This window comes from Brienomyrus brachyistius, chromosome 9 (assembly GCF_023856365.1).
Source record: "Brienomyrus brachyistius isolate T26 chromosome 9, BBRACH_0.4, whole genome shotgun sequence".
Classification (NCBI taxonomy): Eukaryota; Metazoa; Chordata; class Actinopteri; order Osteoglossiformes; family Mormyridae; genus Brienomyrus; species Brienomyrus brachyistius.
Window position 1 is genome coordinate 17953498 of NC_064541.1, and position 24216 is coordinate 17977713.

The 24216-nt window shown below is 42.1% G+C and overlaps 4 protein-coding genes and 1 non-coding gene across 11 annotated transcripts in view; 2 read left to right on the plus strand and 3 right to left on the minus strand.

Moving 5' to 3' along the window:
• Positions 1 to 19: 19 nt before the first annotated feature.
• Positions 20 to 4243, minus strand: ccdc105 (coiled-coil domain containing 105). Its single transcript, XM_049026997.1, has 9 exons — positions 4114 to 4243; positions 3548 to 3845; positions 3113 to 3397; positions 2817 to 2921; positions 2135 to 2291; positions 1878 to 2044; positions 1505 to 1600; positions 1317 to 1430; positions 20 to 737 (listed from the first exon to the last, which is right to left on the minus strand). The coding sequence occupies exons 2-9, from the start codon at positions 3827 to 3829 to the stop codon at positions 573 to 575; spliced, it is 1371 nt and encodes a 456-aa protein (XP_048882954.1). The 5' UTR covers positions 3830 to 3845; positions 4114 to 4243; the 3' UTR covers positions 20 to 572.
• Positions 4244 to 4330: 87 nt separating this feature from the next.
• si:ch73-95l15.5 (uncharacterized) lies at positions 4331 to 13533 on the minus strand. 2 transcript variants are annotated; one of them, XM_049026990.1, is made up of 11 exons: positions 13277 to 13533; positions 12013 to 12201; positions 10432 to 11480; positions 10042 to 10191; positions 8607 to 8690; positions 7917 to 8024; positions 7072 to 7221; positions 6753 to 6920; positions 6083 to 6274; positions 5484 to 5675; positions 4331 to 5400 (listed from the first exon to the last, which is right to left on the minus strand). In XM_049026990.1, the coding sequence occupies exons 2-11, from the start codon at positions 12176 to 12178 to the stop codon at positions 5296 to 5298; spliced, it is 2364 nt and encodes a 787-aa protein (XP_048882947.1). In that variant the 5' UTR covers positions 12179 to 12201; positions 13277 to 13533; the 3' UTR covers positions 4331 to 5295. The 2 variants fall into 2 exon arrangements, with proteins under 2 accessions (XP_048882947.1, XP_048882948.1); XM_049026991.1 differs by lacking the exon at positions 13277 to 13533 and adding an exon at positions 13210 to 13251.
• A 379-nt stretch (positions 13534 to 13912) lies between these two features.
• LOC125749589 (lysosomal thioesterase PPT2-A-like) overlaps positions 13913 to 24216 on the minus strand; it is a 71029-nt gene continuing 60725 nt past the window's right edge. The window contains exons 1-9 of one of the 5 annotated variants that reach the window (XM_049027014.1): positions 19585 to 19606; positions 18470 to 18648; positions 16416 to 16569; positions 16107 to 16202; positions 15678 to 15785; positions 15479 to 15562; positions 14774 to 14858; positions 14586 to 14640; positions 13913 to 14489 (exon numbers count right to left, since the gene is read on the minus strand). In XM_049027014.1, the coding sequence (XP_048882971.1) occupies positions 14346 to 14489; positions 14586 to 14640; positions 14774 to 14858; positions 15479 to 15562; positions 15678 to 15785; positions 16107 to 16202; positions 16416 to 16569; positions 18470 to 18616 (873 nt within the window). In that variant the 5' untranslated portion in view covers positions 18617 to 18648; positions 19585 to 19606 and the 3' untranslated portion in view covers positions 13913 to 14345. The other 4 variants (XM_049027011.1, XM_049027012.1, XM_049027010.1 and 1 more) reach the window with 4 other exon arrangements.
• On the plus strand, positions 22521 to 22593 carry trnak-cuu (transfer RNA lysine (anticodon CUU)). Its single transcript has one exon. It is a non-coding gene; the product is annotated as a tRNA-Lys (tRNA).
• Positions 23010 to 24216, plus strand: part of dhx16 (DEAH (Asp-Glu-Ala-His) box polypeptide 16) — an 11408-nt gene continuing 10201 nt past the window's right edge. For both annotated transcript variants that reach the window (XM_049026961.1, XM_049026962.1), the window contains exons 1-2: positions 23010 to 23213; positions 24012 to 24214. In XM_049026961.1, the coding sequence (XP_048882918.1) occupies positions 24017 to 24214 (198 nt within the window). In that variant the 5' untranslated portion in view covers positions 23010 to 23213; positions 24012 to 24016. The remainder of the gene's footprint in view (positions 23214 to 24011; positions 24215 to 24216) is intronic.

A 24216-nucleotide genomic window follows, 5' to 3' on the forward strand; every position in this document is an offset into this window, starting at 1 on the left:
TGCCCACCCTTGGCTAAGAGGTGAATTCAAAATTTTTATTTCCACACCTGATCATGAATGATCAGCATTATACACTACAAACAAGATCATTTGTGCAATTCGGTAAAACCACATGACGTTTTTAATCTCAGACACACATAAAATGAATCTTTATAATACAAAAAACTACTCTTAGAATAACAACTGAAAAAAGGTGAGATTCATTTGATCCCTGTAATACTTGCAACACTGCACTTCACGATTTTAACAACAAATTCAAAGCACACAATTGCAAACTAAAAGCTCTAAAACAATAATGACTGTATGCATTCCATGAAAGGCTCACTTTGGTATTTAAAAGCTCAGTGGTTAATAAATTCAGTCAAATACATAATGATCCAGTGGAACAGGATTGTTATAATGCACAAAATGAAGTACATGAGTGCGATATTATTATCCCCGCAGCCAATCAGAGAGCGTCCTCTAATGGCATTCTGCGATATTAACATTATCCCCGCAGCCAATCAGAGAGCGTCCTCTAATGGCATTCTGCGATATTAACATTATCCCCGCAGCCAATCAGAGAGCGTCCTCTAATGGCATTCTGTCTGACGCCGGCGAAGCCTGACAACTGCAGCATCGACATGGGCTGCTGCCTCTTTCCCTTGAAGGTTTTCCATCAATTGTATGTGAGCCCCATTAAGATGACCCAGCTCTCCGCCCAAGGAGGACAGGTCCTGCCGGAGCTTGGCAGTACCCTGAGGAACAGGAAATAATCAACACGTTTAAATTCAACCCGTTCTATTGGGATGACCCCGGAATGTAACCAGACCCAATACAAAGGACAGCTACTGTAGCGGAATATGAATAAAAAGTAACAGATGTGCGTTAGTGAAAGGAACTTAAGACACAGACATTACAATGCAACACGGGGAGAACATGCATCTCCACATGCAGAGCAGTGATCTGAAACCCCCAACCCAGACTCACTGTGCTGCCCTCCCCTTCATGTGAAGTCGGAGGATAAATGTATTCATATACAGCTATTGTTTGCCTTTTAAACTTAGTATTTTTTCTGAGAGATGCAGTGTATATATAGTATTACAGATCTTATAACAGTTTGAATTTTTAATAGTAAGCAGTCAGGAAAAAGAATGTGTATTATTATTGTTGTTGTTGTTGATAATAATAAAACATTATTTTTATGTATTCTGGAATTTGCAGGATAAAAACATGAAGGAGTCTTAAGAAAAAAATATCTGTGATTCAATGTATATTTTAAACATCATAAAGGAAATTAAATAAGGTCACTCCAAATCAAAACAAAGTGTAGTTACCTGTACAATGTGCAAAGCCTCAGACAGCTGATTACCAGAGTGTCTTCGGTACAACTGAACCACTGGCCTGTCCAGCCTTTCTCTGGACTGCAAATCTCTGCAGGACACTGGACCCTAACCAAAACAAAATAGAGAGTAATGGGAAACATTTCTGGTTTCTGATTTGAACACAGTGAACACACGCTGACCAGTGCTCTCCCGTGGCTATGCTCCACTCCGTCCAGCTGCCTGTGTTTGCCGTTAATGGCATGCCTGGTCGCTGCTGAGCTCACAGTCAGGTGTTGCTTTGAAAGACAAGGAAAACAGAAAGAATATGATTTAAAAAAAAAAACTTGTTTTCTATGATGTAAAACTTCAAAATTACACATAACAGCCTTCTAAAACAGCCTTAATAAAATATGTGGCAACTACAATCTTGGCCAAAAATACTAGATAGTGGATATCGGAATTTTTCTGACAAACTGTGAAACTTAATTTGAAACTCACTTGTACTATAATTAATATAATAAAATATTATATAAAATTATCTAGATCCTCCTGCTACCCCCCTGACCCCCATACCTTCAGAGTGACAGTCTCTTTTATTTTCTTCACCAGGCCTTCATTCACTGATTGGTGGGCTGCTTTTTGTCTGGCTGTGGCTTCGCATATCATTTGCCGGATCTGATCTCTGAGCGACCGTGATTGGCTCAGAGCCATGCAAGAAGATGCCACTGCTTGCTCGCATTCTTAAAAGGGGGAGAATAGGAAATACCAAGCAGAGGAAAGCAGGGGTTGACCCATGCCTAGAAAGCGAAACTAATTATCATGAACAGTACCTGGAGTGTATGGGCCCACAGGGCTGGTTTTCAGCTGGATTCTATCAGGAGAGCAACAGCCCTGTGCAGAGCGAGACCCAGTTCGGGGCAGTAGATGCAGAACTCTCGACCTCTCATTCGAACACTCTAATAGCATCTTGCTGCACTGTTTCAGGGCCTATGAAAGACAGTGATGAACAAAAGCCAAGATGTAAAATATACCTTCAAAAATCATAACATCTAATTTTTATTTAGCAGACGCCTTTGTCCAAAGTATCATACAAGTGAGGCAAATAGCACATTACAAACATAGGTCCTGTTAAGGGGAGTCAACTATGCATAAGTGCAACTAGGCTGAGCTTTCACTGAATACCCGGGTACAAGTGTAAGCAGGACTGGAGCAGGAGCTACACAACATCTCCCAACAGAGCAAGAACCTACTGTAGTAAGACTATTCGGTGACCAGAAGTGCAACATGAAGAACATCCAGGGAACATAGAAACGCGTCAGGCTAATAGAGGAATTCAAGGAACAGATGGGGCTTGAGACGTTTCTTGAAGGTGAAGAGGAAGTCTGATGATGATTTCAATTGGGAGCCACACATGAGAATCGCCTGGAGTAAGACCTCTTGCAAAACATTTCCGAGTCACTATAATTCATAATACACAGACACCTATTTGCCAGTATTGCGCGGGTTTGGTACCTGTAGTTGTTCCAGGGTGTTTCGCAGTGTGCCCTCCAGCTGACTTTTCAGTTCGGTTAGCTCTCTTTTCTCATAATCCAGCAGGCCGTCCGCTCCATCTCTGCCCTGAAAGAATGACAATGAATGAAAGTCAGCCGACCTGTTCTGCGCAGATTCTGAGAGGGGGTGCAAGCCCATCTGATGCTCAATTATACAATGTATTCTACAAGCATAACAGCAGTCCCCATGCTCTGAATTTCAACAAGACCTAATAACAAGGAACACGTAATAAAGAGTAGCAACGCCGGCCTGCTCACAGTCTCCGTAAGGGCTGGTCTCAGTGTCCTGTCCTCCACGCTCCTCCTGTTGACCATCAAGTTCTTCCTGAGAGTTTTCAGCATGCCCTCTAGGTGGCCCCGTTCCCTCTCCAGCTTTACACATTCCAGCCACACCTTGCCTGCCTGCTGACGGAGCAGCAGCTCCACGCTCCGCACGCAGCGCATATACCCCACAGCTACACCTGTACCGGCATCCAGGCACCGCTCCCGCAGGAAAGGAGGGGAGACGGCGCTATAAAACGGGAGGAGAGCGGAGCGCGGCCGCTGAAAAGGAAAGACGTTCACCGTGACCTTCTCACTAATAAAATGTCAAATAATATCACACTGTAGATATTACAACTGCGAATTTTAAAAAGATGTGCAAAACAATAAGTAATAATAGATCGTGTTTTGTGTGGTGATGCTTACACTCACCATAGCAGCTGCAGATAAGGGTATAATTGTATCGTTAGTTTCATTCTTATTTGCACCGTCATCCTCTTTTACAAAGTTGCCCTCAGCTTTACGGCCTGGGTCCCCGCGCCTAGAGCAGCGGCCGGCGGAGGCGCTGCAGCTGCGCGGCCTCTTGGAGCTCGAATCTGCGACTCCCACCTTCCGCACCAGCCGCTCCGCTCGGCGGATCGATCGCACGGCGTCGTCGTGCCAGGACTGCGGTCCGATGGTAGCCGACGGTAGTGGGATCGTCTCCGCTGGCATTTTACGCGAAGGGGGACTTAACGATAGAACCCAAGCAATTCATTACACAGATATTTGTACTATAAAAATAACTTGATCAAACTTTCGCGCTGTTCTTACGAGTTTGTACATCCAAGTAATTTTACATATACACGTGTATTTGGAATAGCATTTTGGAATGCAATTACTGAAAATAAAACATCAAGTTAAATGACTACTTGTTTTTCTTTAAAAATCTATTTTCATGCACTCAAATATGTGTGAATAGTGTACAATTACTCTCCAGTAATAATTTGGGTAATTACGTAAGTAAATGGTACTCATCTGTTCGGCTGCCAGTCCGGTCACTTTCTCTGAAATGGCAAAGCGCTGTAACCTAAGCGACCATAACTACAAACACGGTACGGAGGGGGATTGGGCAGCGCGCGCCCATTGTCAGAATGAAAGGAGTACTGTAAAAGTTCGGTAATCCAGTACCGCTGTGCGTTATGCGAGATAAAAATCAAGCACAGGACAAATCCATCAGGTGAATATTAAATAAATTTAATCCGAGGATGCGTAAAATTACTCCAACCATTTAACAATAAATGCACAATATCCATCCATCCAGCCATGTTCAGAAGCTGCTCACACATAGGGTAGCAGAATATACATATGTGATACAAAGTAGTGTAATGAACACAAGAATATAACGTTATATACCTCACTGAAACATTTATACAATTGATACAAAAAATAGAACCCTGACGTCACTGTCCGCAACTTGGTGTCTGTAGTTAATGATTAGCAATTCAGCATATAACGTCTATAGATAAAAGCAAGAAAATCTTAATTTTTTTTAGGTTTGGAGGGGTGACTTTTATTGGTCAAAAAAAACATCAGCTTCTGTCCCAGGTGGCACAAGTTCCACATCATTATTACTGCATTTAGAAAAATATTTGAAATTAAGGTGTTGATCAGATGGATAAGCTGTAGTGTGAAAACACTACATGAGTTCACTGGTGAAGTTCAATAACTTGAATCATAAGCAGTCTGCCATTTGTAAAGAAAACAATGAACCCTGGAATACCTGAACACCAGGCTATACACTGACGTACAAGTCCTGCACGTTAAGGCTTGAAACAAAGCCGCACACCGAGATACAATAGCATCACCTCACTGACAGGTCAAACAACCATTTGACCGTAATAGCAACACAGTTTTTACCCAATTACCAGACAGTTAAAGTGCAGCTGTTTACAATATGCTGGTATAAACAAACAAACGAAAAAACAAACGTGTACATCCTCCCACACCTTGGAATGAATTGTCCTTTGTTATGATTCTCGAATCAGCTGCTTGCTGAAACCAACGTACCACCTGGCATGGACGACAGACAAATGCATTCTTCAATTACATCTCTACGTCAATGTGACGTCCGGAGCACATGGAAGGAATCGCGGCTGCCGACACCCTCGTTGCTGTGGCCGCTTTGGAGAGATGCTCGTTCACAGCGTGTGCTTGAGGGCCGTGCGAGGCTCCGGCTTGGAAAGAGCGTGCTGCTGTAGTTCTGCGAGCTGACGGTCTCGCTCCTCGGAATCAAAGAGGACCTGCTAGCTCGCAGGAGAGAAGGACCATCAGCACACATCACCATCTTCAAAGCTCTACTGCGTGCCCATATAAATGTGCTCAGTACCTGTATGAGCTCATCTCTCTTCTCCAGGTTCTCCCTTAGTTTCCTCTCCTCCCTGCTCCTGTCCTCCCTCTCTCTCTGCCACTCCCGAAGTGTCTTCTTGCTCTCTTTCTCCTGCTCCCTCAGTTCCGTCTGGGTGTCCCTGAGCTGTGCCGTTAATGTCGACACCGTCAGACTGTGGCTGTCCCTCTGTGCCTGCAGAGACGGAACGAGTTAATACCGGTTTGCACTGGAGACGCCACACTGCCGTCTGCAGTGAAGTTCATGTGAGGATATCTGAACAGCAGCAAGAACACTGGAACAATGGAAAAGAAAGCTGAGGTTTTGACGGCGCTGATCCCATCCCAGAGACTGAAGTTCTTTCAGTATCTTTTATAAATCTGAATTGTTTGCTAGAGGCAACAGTATATAAACTGGGAATTAGTGACATTAGTTTAGAAGTTTTTATTCACTTTTCAGCTTCATAATTCACTTTAAAAAATAAGACGGAGAACATGGAGGAATACATTAATCCCTGGGAACTATAATATCTTACTTTTCGTAATATAACCAGTCTCGGGTACATCTATGCCACTATTTAGGAAGCTGCCATCACAATTCACCTGCACCGCAGTCTGTAACTCCCGTAAGGCTGTAGTGAGCTGATTGACTTCCCGCCACATGGAGGCGCTGTGTTCCTCCCTGTCCTTCAGCCAGCCTGATAGGATAGTCTCTTTCTCTCTCAGCTGATAGGCCAGTGCACCCTCGGCCCCACCACCTGACAAACCCTGTCCAATCACAGAGTCTGAAAGAGCCTACAGGAATGAGGCACAAAACATAATAAAATGCGTATGATGATAGAACAAACTTAAGATTATTGAGAAATACGACTCATTTATTGGAAATAATTATTCACAGTATTTAGAATATTAGATATTTAGAATTTAGTGATTAGTGGAAAAGTCGCCGTGAAATCTATTTTTGTTTACCCCAGTGGTTCTCAGTCCTGCTCCTGGAGAACCCCTTGCCAGAATTTCATTCCAACCCAATCTTAACCAGACCTATATGGTTCCTAATGGGCTCATAATGAATGTGGCAGGTTGAAAGCAGGGTAGGGTGGAATGATAACATTATGGGGGGGGGGGGAGGTCCCCCAGAAACAGTGTAGCCAGTGGTTTTCAATATCGAATATCTGTGATTAATTTAATATGTGGATATTATAGCCAGTGCCTGTAGTTTTATGTTCTGCATACGTTCTGTACTGTGATCTGCTCCCTTTCTGCCTTGTCCTACCTGAACATCCTTCAGGGCACTCTCCAGCGCCTCATTCAGGCAGCAGGTCAGGCTCTCCTTCTCCTGCAGCAGCCTGGTCAGGGCCTGGTCCCTCTGTCTCCACGCCTCCCTCTCCAGCTGCCCCTCCCTCAGCACTCGCTCGCGTTCCCCGAGCTCCACCCGTAATCCCTGAGATGAACAAAGGCAGGACTTCGCTTAAATCGGGTGAAGTGCAGAACTATAGGAACCCGTACGTCTAAAATTACATGAGGTGATGCGACTCTGTAGTGCAATATATAAAAAAAGTAATTCCAAACCCTGGGGGATTATGGCGACTCACGTCAATAACGTCTTGATTACAGTGCAGCGCCGAGCGCAGGGTGTCGAGGTCCCGCTCCCTGTCTCTCGTGGCCTGCCTCAGAGCCTCCACCTCCCTCTCCAGCGCCACCTGCTTCTCTCTCTCTCCTCTCAGCACAGCCTCTGACGCTTGCTGACACAGACATAGGGGGAACATTAACATGAAACGCACAGTATGTCCAAAACAGAGACAGCCTACGTAGGTAAACATGCAATGGCTCCACTGCACAGACAATCACACGGCCCAGCCAAGCTAACATTTATTTTAAATTTACTCCACCCATTTAACAATAAATCCATAAAATCCATCCAACCACCTCTGTTTAGGAACTGCTCGCACAGAGTTTTACAAAATATACATATGTGACATCAAAACAGGAACTGTCCTGGCACCTAGTTGGTGGAATGAACTCCCCCTTGATGTCCGAACAGCGGAATCCTTGACTGTCTTCAAGCGACAACTCAAAACTTTCCTTTTTCAGAAATACCTGAAGGAGTACTCTGTATTCTTACTCAGCTCTTTTCTGTGTGTGTGTGTGTATGTGTACAAAAAAATTTAAAATAAATTAATTTTGTTGCACTTTCTCAACAGATTGTTCAGATAGATGGTATTCATAACTTGGGTCCTTATTGAGCTAGTATCGGAAAAATTCATCGCAGCGTCTTAAAGCACTTATGTAAGTCGCTCTGGCTAAGGGCGTCTGCCAAATACTATAAATGTACATGAAAAAAAAATGTAATAAATGCCTCACTGAAACAATGCTTACACGAAGGACACAAAAAAACAAACGGTAATGACAACAGAAACAGTGATGTCACTGTCCCCACCTTAGTGTCCGTGTTTTTCAGGATATCTGTCAGTTTTTCCATCAGTCTGGCCTCCGCATCAACTCCTCCCACTTCAGCACGCAGCATTTTTACCAAAGACATACAATCCTGGAGAGAGACTCAGTGGTCAGTTCACCAAGCAGGGAAATTACTGTGGTTAAATCCAACACATATTCAAACAGGAGACTCCGACTGATTAACAGGTACCTGCCTTAAGCACAAACCTGATTAGAAGTAATCAATGAGGGCAAAATAAAATAAAAGGCAAAAATACATAGAACAATATGCTAAAAGGATGACCTCCATGCTTTGATATCAAATATAAATCATATCATGCAAATAATGAATCTTGCGCCCTAAAGACGCAGTTAAAAACGTATGTTTTAGGTGGGCTTTAGTGCCATCTATCCATCTAGGTTGTCCTGCTGGGAGATGCCAAGTTCTGAAGATATCATCTGTAAAAATGTCAGGCTTCTCTGGAATATAATGGGAGCGAATGACATTCTTTCTGTGCTGTTCAAAGTGGCAGAAAAATATATTTGAGAAGTTCAACAGCAAGGTCTCTTCCCAGAAATCATGACCCGCTGACTCAAGATAATCCACAGACTTTTTAATCTAGGTACTATTTTCTTCTACCGAACTCCACACACCAATCATATCACTGCGCAGTGATACCTTCTCCACACTCACCTGGATGATTCTCTCTCTGCTGTGCAGTGCGTTCCCCAGGGTCTGGAGCAGCGCATCCTCACCACCCTCCAGAGGCATCTGAGCCTGTCCAGGAAGCAACAATTTATGGTCAAGACTACAAGTGTGCCACAGAGCTACACACCTTAAAGATAATGCTTTTGGACCGTTTTGATAGCATCACATATCAGTTCATCAGCCAGCTGCTACTTTTTTGCTTATGCTTTACATGTAAAATAAACCTAGATTGTATAAACAGCTTTTAACAGACTCAAACACTAGTAAGATAATAGTTGCTGTTCTGTAGTAGGATCTATTTCCTCAATAAAATAAGCTTTTTTTGATACACAAAAAGTCAAGGGAACAAGAGAAGACAAAAGTCTGACACTGGAGTGTAAGTAACCAAATGTGTTGAAATTTTAAAAGCAGGACAGGATAAGGTTAACGGAGGGGAGAAATGTTTATATTACAGAGATAAGGAAGCAGAAATATTGAGTGTGATACACGCAAAGGTTATCATTATGTACCCACAGCATACCTTCAAAAATCTCTTTCATATTAAAACACCCTCATAAACGTAGATAATTACCTCTCGGAAACTTGATAATTGCGATGTAAACAACACTGGGGCAAATATTTTTATTTAAAAATTTCTTAACTGATTCAAGATATATGTGTAGGCATGTTTAATTATCAAACGTCGGAATGACACCACAGTGAGTCTCATTTACACAATCTGCAAGGTTCACCACAGAGATGCCACACTCAGCAGCAGAGAAGCCGGATATCGTCTTAGTCTAAAGGACAGCACTGTCATCACGCAGCTCTGCGCACACTACACCCGGAGTGTAGAATTCCAGGGGAAGGCGTGTTCAGAGAACGCTTCCTTGTGTGCAGACTGTACACACCCACTTAAAGGTGGAAAATGACATTCCTTTTTATCACTGTGTGCGTGATGCAACAGCTGGTTTGTAAATATGATACCAAGAGAACTGAAAACTAGAATTTCTGCAGGTTGGGCACCAGTTTGTTGTGGAAAGGAATATGGCGTGAAAGTGACATAGTCCCTTGAGATAGCCAGTATAAAAAACTTATTTTTATGATTATTAATAATTAATTACAAATTATATCATTTTAATTTTTAACCCCATTGTACTCTTATGTTTGCGACGGACAGTTCTCCTTCATTCCTGTTTGTACCGTGTCCTCTTAATTGCAGTTGTCTCTCTGTTCACTGTTTGCACTGAACCACAACCAGTTCCGGGACGTTCGTATACTGGCAATAATGTGTTCTGAGTTCTGGCTGTCGTGTAGCTGCATGTTACATCAAAATGGAATCCAAATTGGCAAAAAAAACCTCAGGGAGACACAGACAATATCAAAATCAAAAGGAAAAGCAGAAGGTTCTTCTCTGGTCTTTCCCATGTGTTATACACACCGTGTCGGGTCCCTCCGGCTGACTGGCACCATTCCCTTTGTGTCCGGCTGCGGCCTTCAGTTCTGCCTCAAGGCTTCGTATGCGTCCAAAAGCTTGATCTAGCTGTCCCCGCAAGTGCCTGACTACATTGTGCATTTGGCCTTTATGTTTCTGGAAAAAAGGGAAATGGAATATTTGGTCAAAAAAAATGGACACTCTCTTAAACGCAATCTATAAACGATCATTTTTACATTTTCTATCAGATCCACCAGTTGATGTGACAATTTAATAGCTTATAATATATAGTGTAAAATGTCTGCATGGCAGTCATTAGCACCTAATCACTGTGATGTTTTATAAATTAAAATTCAACATTACCAGGGTTGAAAAATTCCATGCTTATCTTCTCACCTCTTTATGTAGCGGAAGAAATTCATCAGTCAGTTCAGTCAGCACGTCCTTGGCTTCTCCATCAGCAACATCTTCATCGTGTCCTCCATCTCCAAAACTCAGAGCCCTAATTACGTCCGAGCCTGACCTGTCCCTCGCCGATTCCCAGGACCCACCCCTGCTCCTGTCCCATACTGGAATCCGGCTGCCGGATGGGAACTTAACTGGTCTCATCTCAATGGCCTTTAACTCCTTCAGGATGTTCCCCAACACAACGTTCTCCTCCTCCGGCCAATCGAAAGCTTCAGGGCCATCCGGGGAAATCAAGGAGGGAACAGAGCCCAAATAAAAGGGCTCCTGGAAAGAGTGGCAGGAGCCCGCCGACGAGGCAGAATCCGAGCTGACTGACGACATCCTCGACCAATGCAGAGGCATACTGCGCGACTTGTCCCGAGAGAGGGCCAATGGGGAGAAGGCCTGAAAGGGGAGGGCCCGGGGGACACCGCACACAGACTCATAGTCCGAGTCCGATACCCGCAGCGAGTCGCATCCCTGACATCGTTTCCCCTTCCTGCATCTTTTCCCCGTTCTCTGAAAATAAGGACAGGAGCCCCATTTCTCTGACCAACACTCGAATGCGGACAGAGACATGTTGTCTCTCAGCATGTCCCTGTATCCGTCGGTCACCTTCTCCCTCTCCTCCCTGCCACGCCCCTCCCCGTTCTCCTCCTCCTCCTCGCTCGCCCCACCCCTCGTCTCCCACTCCTGCGCATTACGGTTCCTGTACGCGTTGTACACCCCCTGCCTCAGCTTATCCCGCTCCTGAACGAGCTTCTGCAGCCTCTCGGAGGATAAGACCCTGACACGGGCGATGACGGTGTCGAACTTAAATACCCGCTCCAACGTCGACACGCACTTCCCACACAAGAATTCCCCGCGTCTGGAGCCTCGTGGTACGGACTTATTCAGCGTGTGGGTCAAGACAGCGAGCAAGTCTACCCCCCTCGAGGAGGAGGACGGGAGCTGCGACTTTGAGAGTGAACGAGAGGAGCCCAGAGACAGACTGCTACCTGAGAAAATAAGGAAGAACAGACAAACGAAAACTAAATAAACCTTTAAACTTTTGGTCATTTTATCAACATGTATTTATTACTCTTGAAATGGAATTTAGGGGTTATGGAGTGACTTGATCATATTCTTCAAAAAAAAAAAAAACTACTAACAAACTCAAGGAATTTTACATATTAGTGATCAAATGACAACCCAACAGAAAATAGTTTGCATTTTTAAATTAAATTCAAAATGTTACTCAAACTCAATTTCTTGCTTTAAAAATGACACCGTATACTGCATTTGTCATTGGCTCGGACCGACTATTTGTGTGCTTTTATTCCTAAGATTCACTACTCACTGCTGCCCTGTTATCGATTGTCCATAATGTAAACATTTTCACCAATGGTTCAGACTGTCAGAAAACACTCCGTTTCAAAGCAAATACTGCCCCAATTTCAGTCAGTGATCGCTGGGTGTACATAACCTTGTCAGAAGGCACGATGCCCCCGGTTTTATTTACATGTTGCACTAATGGCCGCCTTCTCTCACCCCATGGGCTGCTTCGGGAAGACCCAGGCTGGCTGCTTCTGCTGTAGTAGTCGGGGGGGGTCAGGGACTCTCTCTTCTGTTGGGCTCCAAAGAGCCACCGCCGCTGGTTACCCTGGAGGGCCCCCCCACATACGCGGCACCCCATCTCCTTGCCCTTTGTGGTCATTGTGGTCACAGTGCAAAACAACTCTGAAGAAGAGCCAATACAACTATTTTAAAGAAATGTTTTATCAAACCGTGGAAAATGGTGCAGAAAAGGGAATCATACATTGACATAAGTTTGGTCAATATGCCTAGCAGGGTCCTTGTAGGATGAGACGGACAATACAACAGAATAAACGACACAAATCTTACGTACAAATTAAACAAACCAGCAGAGCCAATCTATTAGCACCAGAGTAGTAAGAGGGTTAAATTAGTAGAAAACTGTTTATATTCTACAAGACCGAAAGTACTATCTAGGTCGCTGGTATGTATCGGCTGTTGGGTTGTAAAATGTATATTTCACGATTTATACGTGGCAGGTCACATCCCCCGAGCGCTGTGCACAGAGAGACAGAGACCTGCGCTATTTGCTCAGAGGCCGCTGCGTCTGTTTACAGCGGAAAGCTGCCGGCTGACAGCGCGACCTTCACACAACCACAGAAAAAAGTAGCTCTCGAATCAATGCATCTCTGTACTCCAAATGTCAGTTTTATTTTATACTTTTTGGTCCTTTCATTTAAGACTTGAGTTAAACTTAGATTTTCTCCAGATCACAGGCTACGTTCTTTTTTCATTTTTTTAAAAGTCGGTCTCGAATAAGCCGACAAAATACAAAATATAAAGTGAAACACGTCACTCGAAAACAGTGGCGAGCACACCTCAGTCCGACTGACTGCACAAAAAAGCAGATTTGCACGAAGTTGCAGCAATCCTAACTTTTCATGCACTGCCACTTGTTAAGAGTTTAAGACTGTTTCTCTAACAGAAATCACCGCTTCGCCTCTACAGAGACCTGTACCGTGGGAATCATTTTTCACGAAAGGCGATACATAAGATCCTAATAACGCGTTACATTTGACACGATCTAAAATTAGAATCACCGAATGTCGCTCCACGCTTTTCACTCGTCTAAACGCGGAAATGTGACCTTTCAAATACAACTCCGTTCTACAGAACACCAAGTCCGGTTATTTCTGAAATAAGCAACGTTACCCAAACTTCCTTCTTAAAGATCAAGGGAAAAGCTACGCAGCGATAAGATAAATGAAAGGTTTCTTACATGCCGGAGCCGGAGCCGGAACCGAGGACATGCGGCTAGCAAGGCTCTCTACCTTGCTGACGTCACCGGCGCTACCTGTTCTGCGGACCTCGCCGGAGTTTTTGCATAGTTATTCGCTCTAATGTTGCCTCCTAAATAGCTCGCTTTGTGTTGAATCACAGAGAAACGCCACGGCGTCAGCAGAAACACGTAAAGCGACGTATGAAGTGCAAACTCCAAATGGAATGACATGAACTCCTTTTTCCGTTTACTAGAGAAAGCATCGAGAAGCAAAACCACAAGTGTAATGTTAATCACTCATCGTGTCATTGGTTTCTTATTCTTTAATTGATAAACAGAACGAAAAACGAATAATTCTGCAAAGATTTTCCTTTGGTCGGTAATCAACACTAAAGCTTTTCTGTCTCTTCATAGCAAAAACACATCAGCGATTGTTTTTCAGCGTTTTTTTCGTGGCACCTTTGCCACACATTTGGTAGACAAGCGCTTTTGGAGCAGGCCTTGGCAGCCATTCTAGGTTAAATTACACTTAATCTCCCTTCAAGGCAGCGGTGCCCAGATATGCTAGACCTATGACCTTGGTACACGGTTAGCTGTCCCATTCAGGCAAGATGAAAAACATGCATATAACAAATATTCTCATTAAATAGTGAGAAAGTGTTTATTCCAACTGTACATTTATTAAGTGCTGATTTTATGTTGTCATTTAAGTATCCTGTAAGGAAGTGCCAACTGATTAGAAGCTTAATATGATCCAGCATGACATTCAGATCTTAGAGGTAAAATCTGTCTGTCCCCAATATTCAAAAGTAAATATCAACACAGTTTGTATAATCAAAGTAGATCATTAATGCTGTTAATTCACTGGAAGAAATACTGAATTAGACACTTAAATACATTTAAAGATACTGATAAGCAAGTTTGACATAAGATTTTTTTCTGATACGAGAACAGTCCAGTCCAGAGTATAACCTACGCAAGTCTCAAAAAAAGCCAGCAAACAATCATCGGTACTGGATTCCGTGCCTGACTATATGCAAATATAATGCAAAGGTGACATATTGAGACGCTACACAATCCACTGTTTGATGCAGTCCTGGTACACGGTCTTGTTTGAGTGCCACACAGTGTGATGCACTCCAGGGAAGGTGCACACCACCAAATCTTCACGATTGGTCAATGTCTTCAGGCCAAACGCGTCTTTCAGAAACACCTGTGCGTGTGTGGAGAAAACAGAGGGAGGACAGTTAGTGTGATATATTAAAAGACCAATAATATCAGGATCAACAAAACATATTTAACAACTCACTTCCTGTTCCTTCATTTCAACAATGGCCTCGTTCTCATCATAAAACCCAAAGTGACTGTTGAAAGAATATCAAGAAGTTGATCCATTCAAGTTTATTCGATGGTGTATTTATAAAGATGAGCGAACAGGACAACACGAAACAAGCAAAAAAAAAAGCATTTAAAAAGAGCGACAAGTAGCTGCCTGACCTAGACTGCCACGGTGTGATGACTCCATCGTCAGGGCCACCAATCAACACCAGTTTCTTAATGCGCAGGAAGTTGGTCTTCCAACCTAAGAATGTTCGAGAGACACCACATATGCTGATTAAATCAACAGTGTGCATTGAATTAAGAAAAAATTATTGTACTGTTTTGAGTATGCTGCCACGTTATGCTAGTCTTGGCTCAGACAGACACATACGCATGAAAACATTCACATACAAAAAATATCCAGATGTATAGTCAGTTGGATTGACTTTTTTTATATATACAATCAATGTTTTTGTCAATGCAATGTTAAATGCATGAGAAGGTCTGCTAATTCTGGTTCAGCATATTATCAGTTTTATACCACTGGAATGCCAAAGCAAGTCTAGAAGATTAAAGCAACATAGCCTAAATGAGATGTATTTTAATTACGTGCAATTAATAAGGCTGAGTTAGGTTATGTCCTACTTCCTATAGGAATGGGAACTAAAAATAAGTTTAAAAAACAAAAGTAAAAGTTAGTAATACACAGTGCAATTTGCAGTATAATTTATTTTCACCACAGGTATTTGCATAATCTTACTGGATTACTGAAACGGCATTCAAGTGAATCGTTCCAAATCTCCAGGTATGCAAATTGACACTCGTGAGTATTTAATGATCTTACACTGCGCGCATCGTTTGAAGGACGCAGCAGTTTATTACCTGTTTCGCTGCTGGTTATTCTCTCGCCATTCAGCACAGCCAGATAGTCACTCTTTGACAGATACTTGTCCATGTGATGGGGATCTGCGACACACACAGCAGTGAAGAGGAGCAGTGAGCATGTGGCAGCTGCTGCCGAGAAGCACAGTCTACCATCCTCCACCTCCCAGTGCACCCCACCCTGTCACTGCACCAGCACCTTTCCAGTAGTTGCAGATAGAGAACTTCTGTCCAGCACGCGAGTAGCAAAAGAGGTAGAACTTTGACTTCACAAATTTTGGGAAAACATGTTTCAAGTACACAGTTTCTGAAACAGAAAGAAAAAAACACGTAGCTCAGTTTTGACTGTATAGATGGCTATAAGGCATCTGCATGGTGAGATTGCCACACTAATGTGCTGTTTAGCCGTTAGCACTGTATATTAGTCTAATGCTTCCTTGGGTATAGTGGGAAAGAGTGAAAAGAAGCATTTACTAACAGGGAGTACATTAAGAAAGTGGTGATTTGTTTTTTTTATCTTTAAAAACAAACTTCTACTACAAGTGCATTGTCAATCGGATAAAAGAAATGCTTGCAAAGATCGGAGTGTCATACTGGAAAATCTATTAATCGAATATTAAATGCTGACCTCCGTACTGGCCAGCTTGTGGTGATGCCAGGGACACGAATGTGTGAACATTGTGATCAGGCATGACAGAGAGCAGCCCCCTGCATATCAATCCACCTGAGGCAAAGTGAGCGAGAGAGTCTGATTAAACACAGGCAAACCAGATATGCAAGATGCACGACAGGAGAACAGGCAGCGCATTGCGTATCATCGGCGCGTGAGGCGGGGCTAATGCACTCGCACACAGACCATTGGCTAGGAGAAAGTTCACTCAAAGGAGCACCGCCGAGGTTTAGGGACACATTGAAAGCAAGGATGAGCAGTAGGGACCTTGAGAGAAGCAGATTAAATGGACTCCATTGCTGGCTCTCTGCATGATCGGGGAGATGATCTGTCTGAAGCCCTCGACCTGTTTCCACAGTGGCGTCAGACTATGAATGTTGTCATAAAGGTCAATCACTGTCACATCGGTGCCTGGGTGAGACTGAAATGAGGAAACATAAATTAGGTGCAAAGTAAAAAAAAATGTTTCTGTGAAATGACAAGTGAGAACAAAACTCTCAATTAACCATGAAATGTCACTGTCACTTATTCACAGGTTTTACAGATTAAGGTAAATTTGCAGATTAAGAGGCAAGAACTTGTAGCATGCAAGGAAGCAAATAAGTAACCATACAGTACAATCCAGAGGGGACCAGTGGGAGTGCCTGTAATCAGGGCAGGAATCATCATGTTAGAATTTGCAATATATATTTTACTTCACCAGTTTGTCAACTGTCTAAAGAAGTGTTTCTCAGCCTGGTCCTCAAGGACACACAGTCACAGTCACAGTCGGTCCATGTTGTTGCTCCCGCCCAGCTCCAGGCACAAAGACACAGACTGTCTGGGGGTCCCGGAGGACCGGGTTGAGAAACGCTGCTCTAAATCACTAAGCTAAAGTAAACGCATTTAATGTCTGGAATGCAGCTTTCATCCACCCAAAATGCAAACCTGCACAACCTTTAAGCCCTACGGCAGGAGGCTGTTAATGAGATGGAACAGTGTGATTCTGCGGGAAATGGTACGACGTGCAAGAAGCGAAAGTTCCCCAAGAATCCACTCGCATTCTACATTTGCCCTCTGTGCCCCATTTCCTTTCACAAAGAAAGAGATGGTTTGCAGGAGATTCGATTCTGTTGGGCATTTCTGAAGACGCTGAACCGAAGTTAAGAAACCCACTTATTGGGCACCAGAACAATTCAGTGAGCAATAATCAATACAAGTACTTGGAGAGCATCACCAACATTAAGGATCAATTGCTGTGTTGCTTATTGCATGTACAGTACCACCCAGGGGCGCCGCTAGCAATTTTGGGCCCTATGACAAAATATGAGGTTGGGCCCCCCTACCACACCCATTCAGATCTCTGGGGGCCCCTAAAGGGCGTGGGCCCTTAGAATTGTCCCAACTTTCCCCCCCTTAGCGGCGCCCCTGGTACCACCATTGGGTAGCGAGATCGGACAGAATGATCTTCCTGACCTGACATCCCCTAACATTGAATTAGTGCCTAACTCGACACCTAAGTCACTCTTGCCGTTTATTTCAGGTGAGCTCCTGAATACACAATGATTATACAAAATAATAATAATAATTACATACACCATTAACGGCCTGCATGCTCAGACAGTACACATGATATTTCTGCATGTTTTGGTGCTGTATTATGGAACAAAACTGAAAATTTCACACTTCCCTCAAGGGTGGCCCCCTAGACGCATCGTTTCCTTGTTTTGTAAGCTTTCTGTTCTCTGCTCATCAATAGGAGAGTGAAAATATCTGCGTGTTTCTACAAGCAATGCAAACCTACCCCCTCTCAGCTGGATGAATGTTCACAATGATTCAGTTATAACAAGAGGTCTGGATTCAATAAGTGGGCAAGTCTACAATGACTTTGCATGTTAGCTGCCTGGACTCTGCCCATCCATCGCCACAGATGTCTCAAGTCAGCAGTTTGGACTAATGGGGTTACGAAGTTGTTCTGTTACATTACTGTTGTGTAGGAAAGCCTTGGAAATGTAACAAGATGAACCCTGAATGCAACAACATCCAACCAGGTTGAGGTGTGAAGATGACATTTTACTTTACGGACGTGTACTGTGGGATCCCAAGATAAGTACACAGGGCTGGGATTTGATTCAAAAATGTGAGCCACAAAGCCTCAGATCTGCCCGAATAATTTAAAGTAATTCTTATCTTAAATTGCACATGAATTTGATTGGAAAAGGCATTGCTTAACAGACTGGATAGATCATTTTAGTCACTCTACAGAAATTCACTAAATCTACATGTATTCACTAAATCTACATGAACTAACAGTTCATTATAGTCTCTCCAAGTGTACTCACCTCATGGATGAAGCGCGACAAGTTAGACAAGGCTCTGGAGCCGTCAAATAGCCCGTGTACTATAATAACCGGCTTATAGCCGACAGTCGAAGTCAATAAAGAAACGCAGAAGATGAAGCACGCCGTGCTCAGGATGTAGGCTTGCATCGTAACCTTGCGGATAGGCAACCTAAAAGTGGCTAAAAAAAAAACCGATTCGTTATATTGGAGAAGTAGCATATGGTTTACACATACTCCCTGGCTAGGCACAATTGCCGTAAATTCGCTTTTTCCATCAGGTTAAGTATCACATCATTAGGGATTTTTTAAAACGCTCTGCATTTAGACACTTCCTTCCACTAAAAACCAGTTTCATTCTTCGCGAAGGGACCGCAGAAGTCTAAATCTTTCGCGTCAGTATATATTTGATTATAATGTACAATATACTTATACTATATTTTAATTTGTCGTTTGTAAGGATATGTTGAAGCAATAAAACACCTACGACCTGTCGCTGTGTGGAACTAATTTCCAGTTGATATAAATTGTTTTTTTATTATTACACACAACCAGATGATTTTCGCCACGAATTTTCTGTTTTATCAACGCGTTTTTAGGCGTTATCCTGTTATGACTATGTGTGCCAATTATGCTTAATAATTTCGGTTTTTAATCCTGATTTTCTTCACGCCGTTGCACTACACCGCGGTTAACATCACCCACCTACCGTTAGAAGGAACTATACTATAGCGGGCGCCTTAACTTACCGCCTTAATTTATTTAAGTCGGCTAAGATGATGATTCCAAAAATTCCAAATAATTAAGGTGACAATTGCCACCTTTTATTCTAATCAGTGAAGTCAGAGTTTATACGCACGTTTAGAACTCAGTAAAACTGGGCAAGAAATTGAGGAACTGCCTGTCGTAAATAAGCATGATACACCAGTCTCCCAACTGATTATCCTGTACAGGATTCCAATAATTAATATATATATATATATATATATATATATATATATATATATATATATATATATATATATATTTTTTTTTTTTTTTTAATGCTAATGTCTTTGATGGTATGACAATAAATTTAAATAAGCATTTTAGTTTTTTAATAAAATACTATCACCTACTGCTCAAATCAGAATGCAGGTGCAAATTGTAAGCTCAGATACACACATATATACTCCAGAAGGTTCAGGAGTTACTCAGTATTTTAGTGATATCTGTCATGCCCGGCTCGTCCGCTCCTCGTGTGTGCCACGCCCCCTGATTACCCACGTGTGCTTCCCTGATAGTTTCCAGCTTTGTCCACTTACTTTGATTAGTCCCGTCCTATTTAAGTCCTGGTCTTACCTGTTTCCCTTGTCTGTCATTGATGTTTGTATGCGTGAGATGTTTCCCCGTCTGCGCTTCCTTAATAAATCCCCCGTATTTGCCCGTCTGCCTGCTCCTTGCACGCCTTACCCGCACGATCGCCTGTCGGCTCAACCCTGATCGTGACAATATCCATCCAACTATCCATTTTTTGCTATCCAGTGTAGAGTCTTGTTCAGTTTGGAATCCATCCCTGAAAGCATGTAGCACGGAACATAATGTGGTGGATGTAGTTCCAGTGTTAGTTTTTCTTTAATCAGAACATGGACTGCATGTACACCAATGGCTGAGCACATGCACGAGAATGTGAACACTGCTAATTTGCTGCTTACAAAAACAAACATAGCATCAGTTATAAGTGTGTACTTCTCTGCTGAATGTTTACAAGAAGAGACTCTAAACTTGACAAGCAAGTGTCGCTCTTCACTGAGATTGTCATAGATCCGATGAACAGACTCATGGACTTTGAGGCACATCACCTCTAAATCCTTGAGGGCTTAGGGCTGTCCCACTATCAAATCATAAAGTGCATGAGGGGACTCTCGCAGGCATTTTGAGCCTGTTATGCACACTTTCCATAAGTCTGCATTGCTGCAGACTTTGCCTGAGGAAATTACCCACAGTTTATAGCGTTTCCAGGGTAAGCATGGAAGTGTAAACAGTAAAGAAACCATTTCTTTTTGTAATCGCATAATGCTGCTGTTATGAAAAAGATTAAATTGATTATCTGACAATTATATCTAGTCTCAGGTCAGAACCTGGAACATGTTCAAATTAGGCAGTGGCTGTGAATAAAGTGCAAATCTTAAGATAAAAAGTCCAAAACCCACAATAGTAAGAACTTATTTTGACATTGTCATGGTTAACATGACACATCACCATGTAGTGTCCCATTCCTATTTGTACCACTTCGAGCCCTTGCAGCCTCTCGCACTCAGTCACTTACTACGTGACATCAATTAAGTCTGTGAGGGGTCAGGCTTTAGGCCTTACTGGGTACAAGTCTCCTTTGCAGACTTTCCTTAGTGGATTGCAGATGTAGCACTTTAGAAAGCACACTATTTTCGACCTCCAGTAGGGGTCACATGGGGCTTTTCCTGTTCACACCATCTAAGGATTGTGTCCTCGTTGTAGGAGGGATTTTTTATGTTCCAATGACACTATTTGTTGCAATCTCATTACAGCATAGGCTTCTGTAATAAATACCAGGGGTGGCGTTCCATGAAGCAGGATTTCACAGTTAGCTGAAATATCTTAAGCTAGAAATCACGATTGTCCAATATGAGTTTAGGTAAGGAGCATTCCTATTGGAATAGCTGAGAAATCTTGCTTTGTGAAACACCCCCCAGGTAGAGGCAAAAAAGGCAAAGAACTCCAAGACAAATCCCACAATGCAACGCCACGAAGGAGAAATTGTCTTTTGTAACACTTTGAATTAAATCACTTTTTTTCCACGTGACCCCAGGTTCATTCTCTGTGTGGGGATCACAAAAGTCTGAAGTTCTCACATCAGCGAATGATATACTGTCATTTGTTATTTTAAATAATTGATGGACTTTAGGAGGCAGCACGGTGACGCCCCGGTATGGGTTGGAGCCCCATCATGGGTCGTTCCCTGCCTTGCACCATAGGCCCAGGATCCCACGCGACCCTGAACATGACAAGCGGTTACAGGAAATGGATGGATGCTGACTATAACCCTCAGAAGAATTAATACACTTAGCACTGGTTGCATTCAACCCCATAAAAAAAGGTGAGACACCCATTTCTATACACGCATCACTATAATTCATTTCTAGAGAACATCACAAATTGTATTCTAACACGTTAGAATGCAAATTCTTGATATCGGATATTCAGTTGTAACTAGTTATAATGCATATTTCTGATACCAGAAATTCGACTTTAACTCGATAAAATGAATATTATTGATATCAGAAATTCAGTTATAACAAGTTAAAATGTCAATTCTTCATATCAGAAATTCTATTTTAGCGAAGTGTTTTTCTCATTTATTTCAATGGGAGATGGAAGTTCCTCTTACTGGTTTCCTCCAGAGCTTCAAGCCCTGAAGGCAACCGCTGCAGTTCCCACTAATGAAATATCTTGATATATCACTCTCCCCCTTTATAAACCTATGAACTTCACTTTTGCTTTCTTTATATAGTCTAAACTCTTTCTGATGACTTCTGGCCGTACATGGTCTCCAACTGTTTGCTCTCTAGCAGGGACCATGGATCGCATCTGATGGGGGTCCACAGAATAGTGCCTGATACCCTTCTGATAAAAATGAAATATAGATATAATTCTGGCTTTCATTAATAAAGTTTTATCGGTTTGCATTAAATTATTTCTTAGTGTTTTTCGTGATTTTGTTGGTTTTTGTCCGTCGCTGTTCTTAATGATGCTCCAAAAGTTACCCCGTTCCGCGGACCATGCTTTCTAGTGACTATAAGTCATTTAAGCTGTTATATTTTGTCACTAGAGGGCGTTGTTTGATACATTAAATATTACTGTACAATTAAGAAAATACAGTACTATGTGCATACTAATATAATTGTGAATTAAATTTTTATCTATAAAATAACTTAAATATTATCATTGAATCGATTATAATTACAATAATATATTGTGAAACTGTAACTACTATGTTGTAATTTCCTAATAAGTAAAATAAGGAAATTGCTACGTAGCCCGGCTAGCTCAGTCGGTAGAGCATGAGACTCTTAATCTCAGGGTCGTGGGTTCGAGCCCCACGTTGGGCGGCATTGCTTTTTATTAACTTTACATTGAAATTGGCCTAAGCCAGAAGTCAAGTTCATGCCATTAATTTTACATTGCATTCTGAACGCAAAACATCTAAAATTACATAACTTAAGTAAACATTACACCAATAAACGTACAACTAGTTCATACGAATTAAACTTAACCGTTTGTCGTTACAAGACAGTTTCAAACTACAAATTAAGTTACAAGTAGCTTCATTACTAAATATGCAGTATGTAGTAATTTGAGACAATTTATAACGTCTAAAAATGAATGAATTGCAGATTACGTGTAATGTGTCCTAAGTAAAGCTACATCAATGACACTAAAATGTTTTTCGCGATTCTTCCCCATGGTGAGCATTCGTCGCGAGCTCTCACGTGTGCCGACGTAATAGAAGTCATTTCAGGACGTTTCCGGTTCCGGGTTAATGTCACCGTGTGGTTATTTTCTGTTATACTAGAAAACATTACGGAAAATTTGCGTGGTTTACAAATTGTGAATAAGATGATCTCGTTGAAACCATTACAGAAATTCATAACTATAGCCATGCAATGAATGTAGCACAGGTGAATGTGAGAGGATTTCCATCAAGACATCTGTAACGTTTCTAAACGAGGTATTCATGTTGTGTATGTGTAGGCGCTCTTGGTTCACATTGATTTATCCATTTTTAAAAACATTTTGTCTCAAGTAGAAAATCTAGTGAAAATATAATTTAGTTTCGGATGAAGTTGTCATAGCTGAAATGAATCGAGCGTAGGTTTGGCTAACAGTGACCGCTCGATATTTCTACAAATAAAATGATCGACCAGTTTATGCTACAGTCGCTTAGATTATAAAGTGTGCGGATTTTAGCGACAGTGCAATACGTTAGACTATTAGCATTCTTATATTTGAGATTCACCAACTCATAAGGAATTAGTTGTGCGATACCCACGTCTGTAATCTTTGTCATAGCTATTCATCCAGTATTTCCATCAAAAAATGGACTGAGCTATCTCGGATCTCTCTTTAATGAAATTGCATGTTTAAATAATTGCTATTGTGTAATAGAAACAATGAACTTGAGTTCATTGAAGCTACATCGTTAAAGTGGCAAAACTGACAAATGTTAAAATAACACTAAAGTCATAAAACATAAATTTCTCTATGTTATAATCACAAAATACGGCAGAAACGGTACACTTTTGTTTTTCAGACTTATTAAAATGTTTAATAAAATGCAATCATGATGGGTTTTTTTAATCTGTCAACTGATCTTGTAAACTGCAATGTCACAGAATATTTTTTATAGCCATTTTCATTTTGTCTTTTTTCTTCGGTTATAGTTGGTCATACATTTATGTTGAATTTAATATATATATATCTACGCATGTTTAATTGTATTAATCAGCATATTTTGGTTTCATTTTAGTCAGTATGGCGAATCTGGAACAGTGGGTCAATGACCGTCTCCATGACATCCTGGGTCTGAGTGATAAGTATGTGGCCCAATTTATGATCGGCTCTGCCCGCCGATCATCTGGACCCGAGGACTTCCTGAACCGCCTCCGGGAGACTGGCACCATCGATATTGACCAGAGGGTATCTGCTTTTGCACAGGAGCTGTATGCCAAGGT

Coding starts and splice junctions, on each gene's coding strand:
- ccdc105 (XM_049026997.1), bottom strand. CDS start 3,829: ATGCCAGCGGAGACGATCCCACTACCGTCGGCTACCATCGGACCGCAG. Junction 2,922..3,112: donor GACCAGCCCTTACGGAGACT/GTGAGCAGGCCG, acceptor TCATTCTTTCAG/GGCAGAGATGGAGCGGACGG. Junction 1,431..1,504: donor ATAGCCACGGGAGAGCACTG/GTCAGCGTGTGT, acceptor TGTTTTGGTTAG/GGTCCAGTGTCCTGCAGAGA.
- si:ch73-95l15.5 (XM_049026990.1), bottom strand. CDS start 12,178: ATGACCACAAAGGGCAAGGAGATGGGGTGCCGCGTATGTGGGGGGGCC. Junction 8,691..10,041: donor AGCCGGAGGGACCCGACACG/GTGTGTATAACA, acceptor CTTCCTGGACAG/GCTCAGATGCCTCTGGAGGG. Junction 7,222..7,916: donor TGAAAAACACGGACACTAAG/GTGGGGACAGTG, acceptor TGTCTGTGTCAG/CAAGCGTCAGAGGCTGTGCT.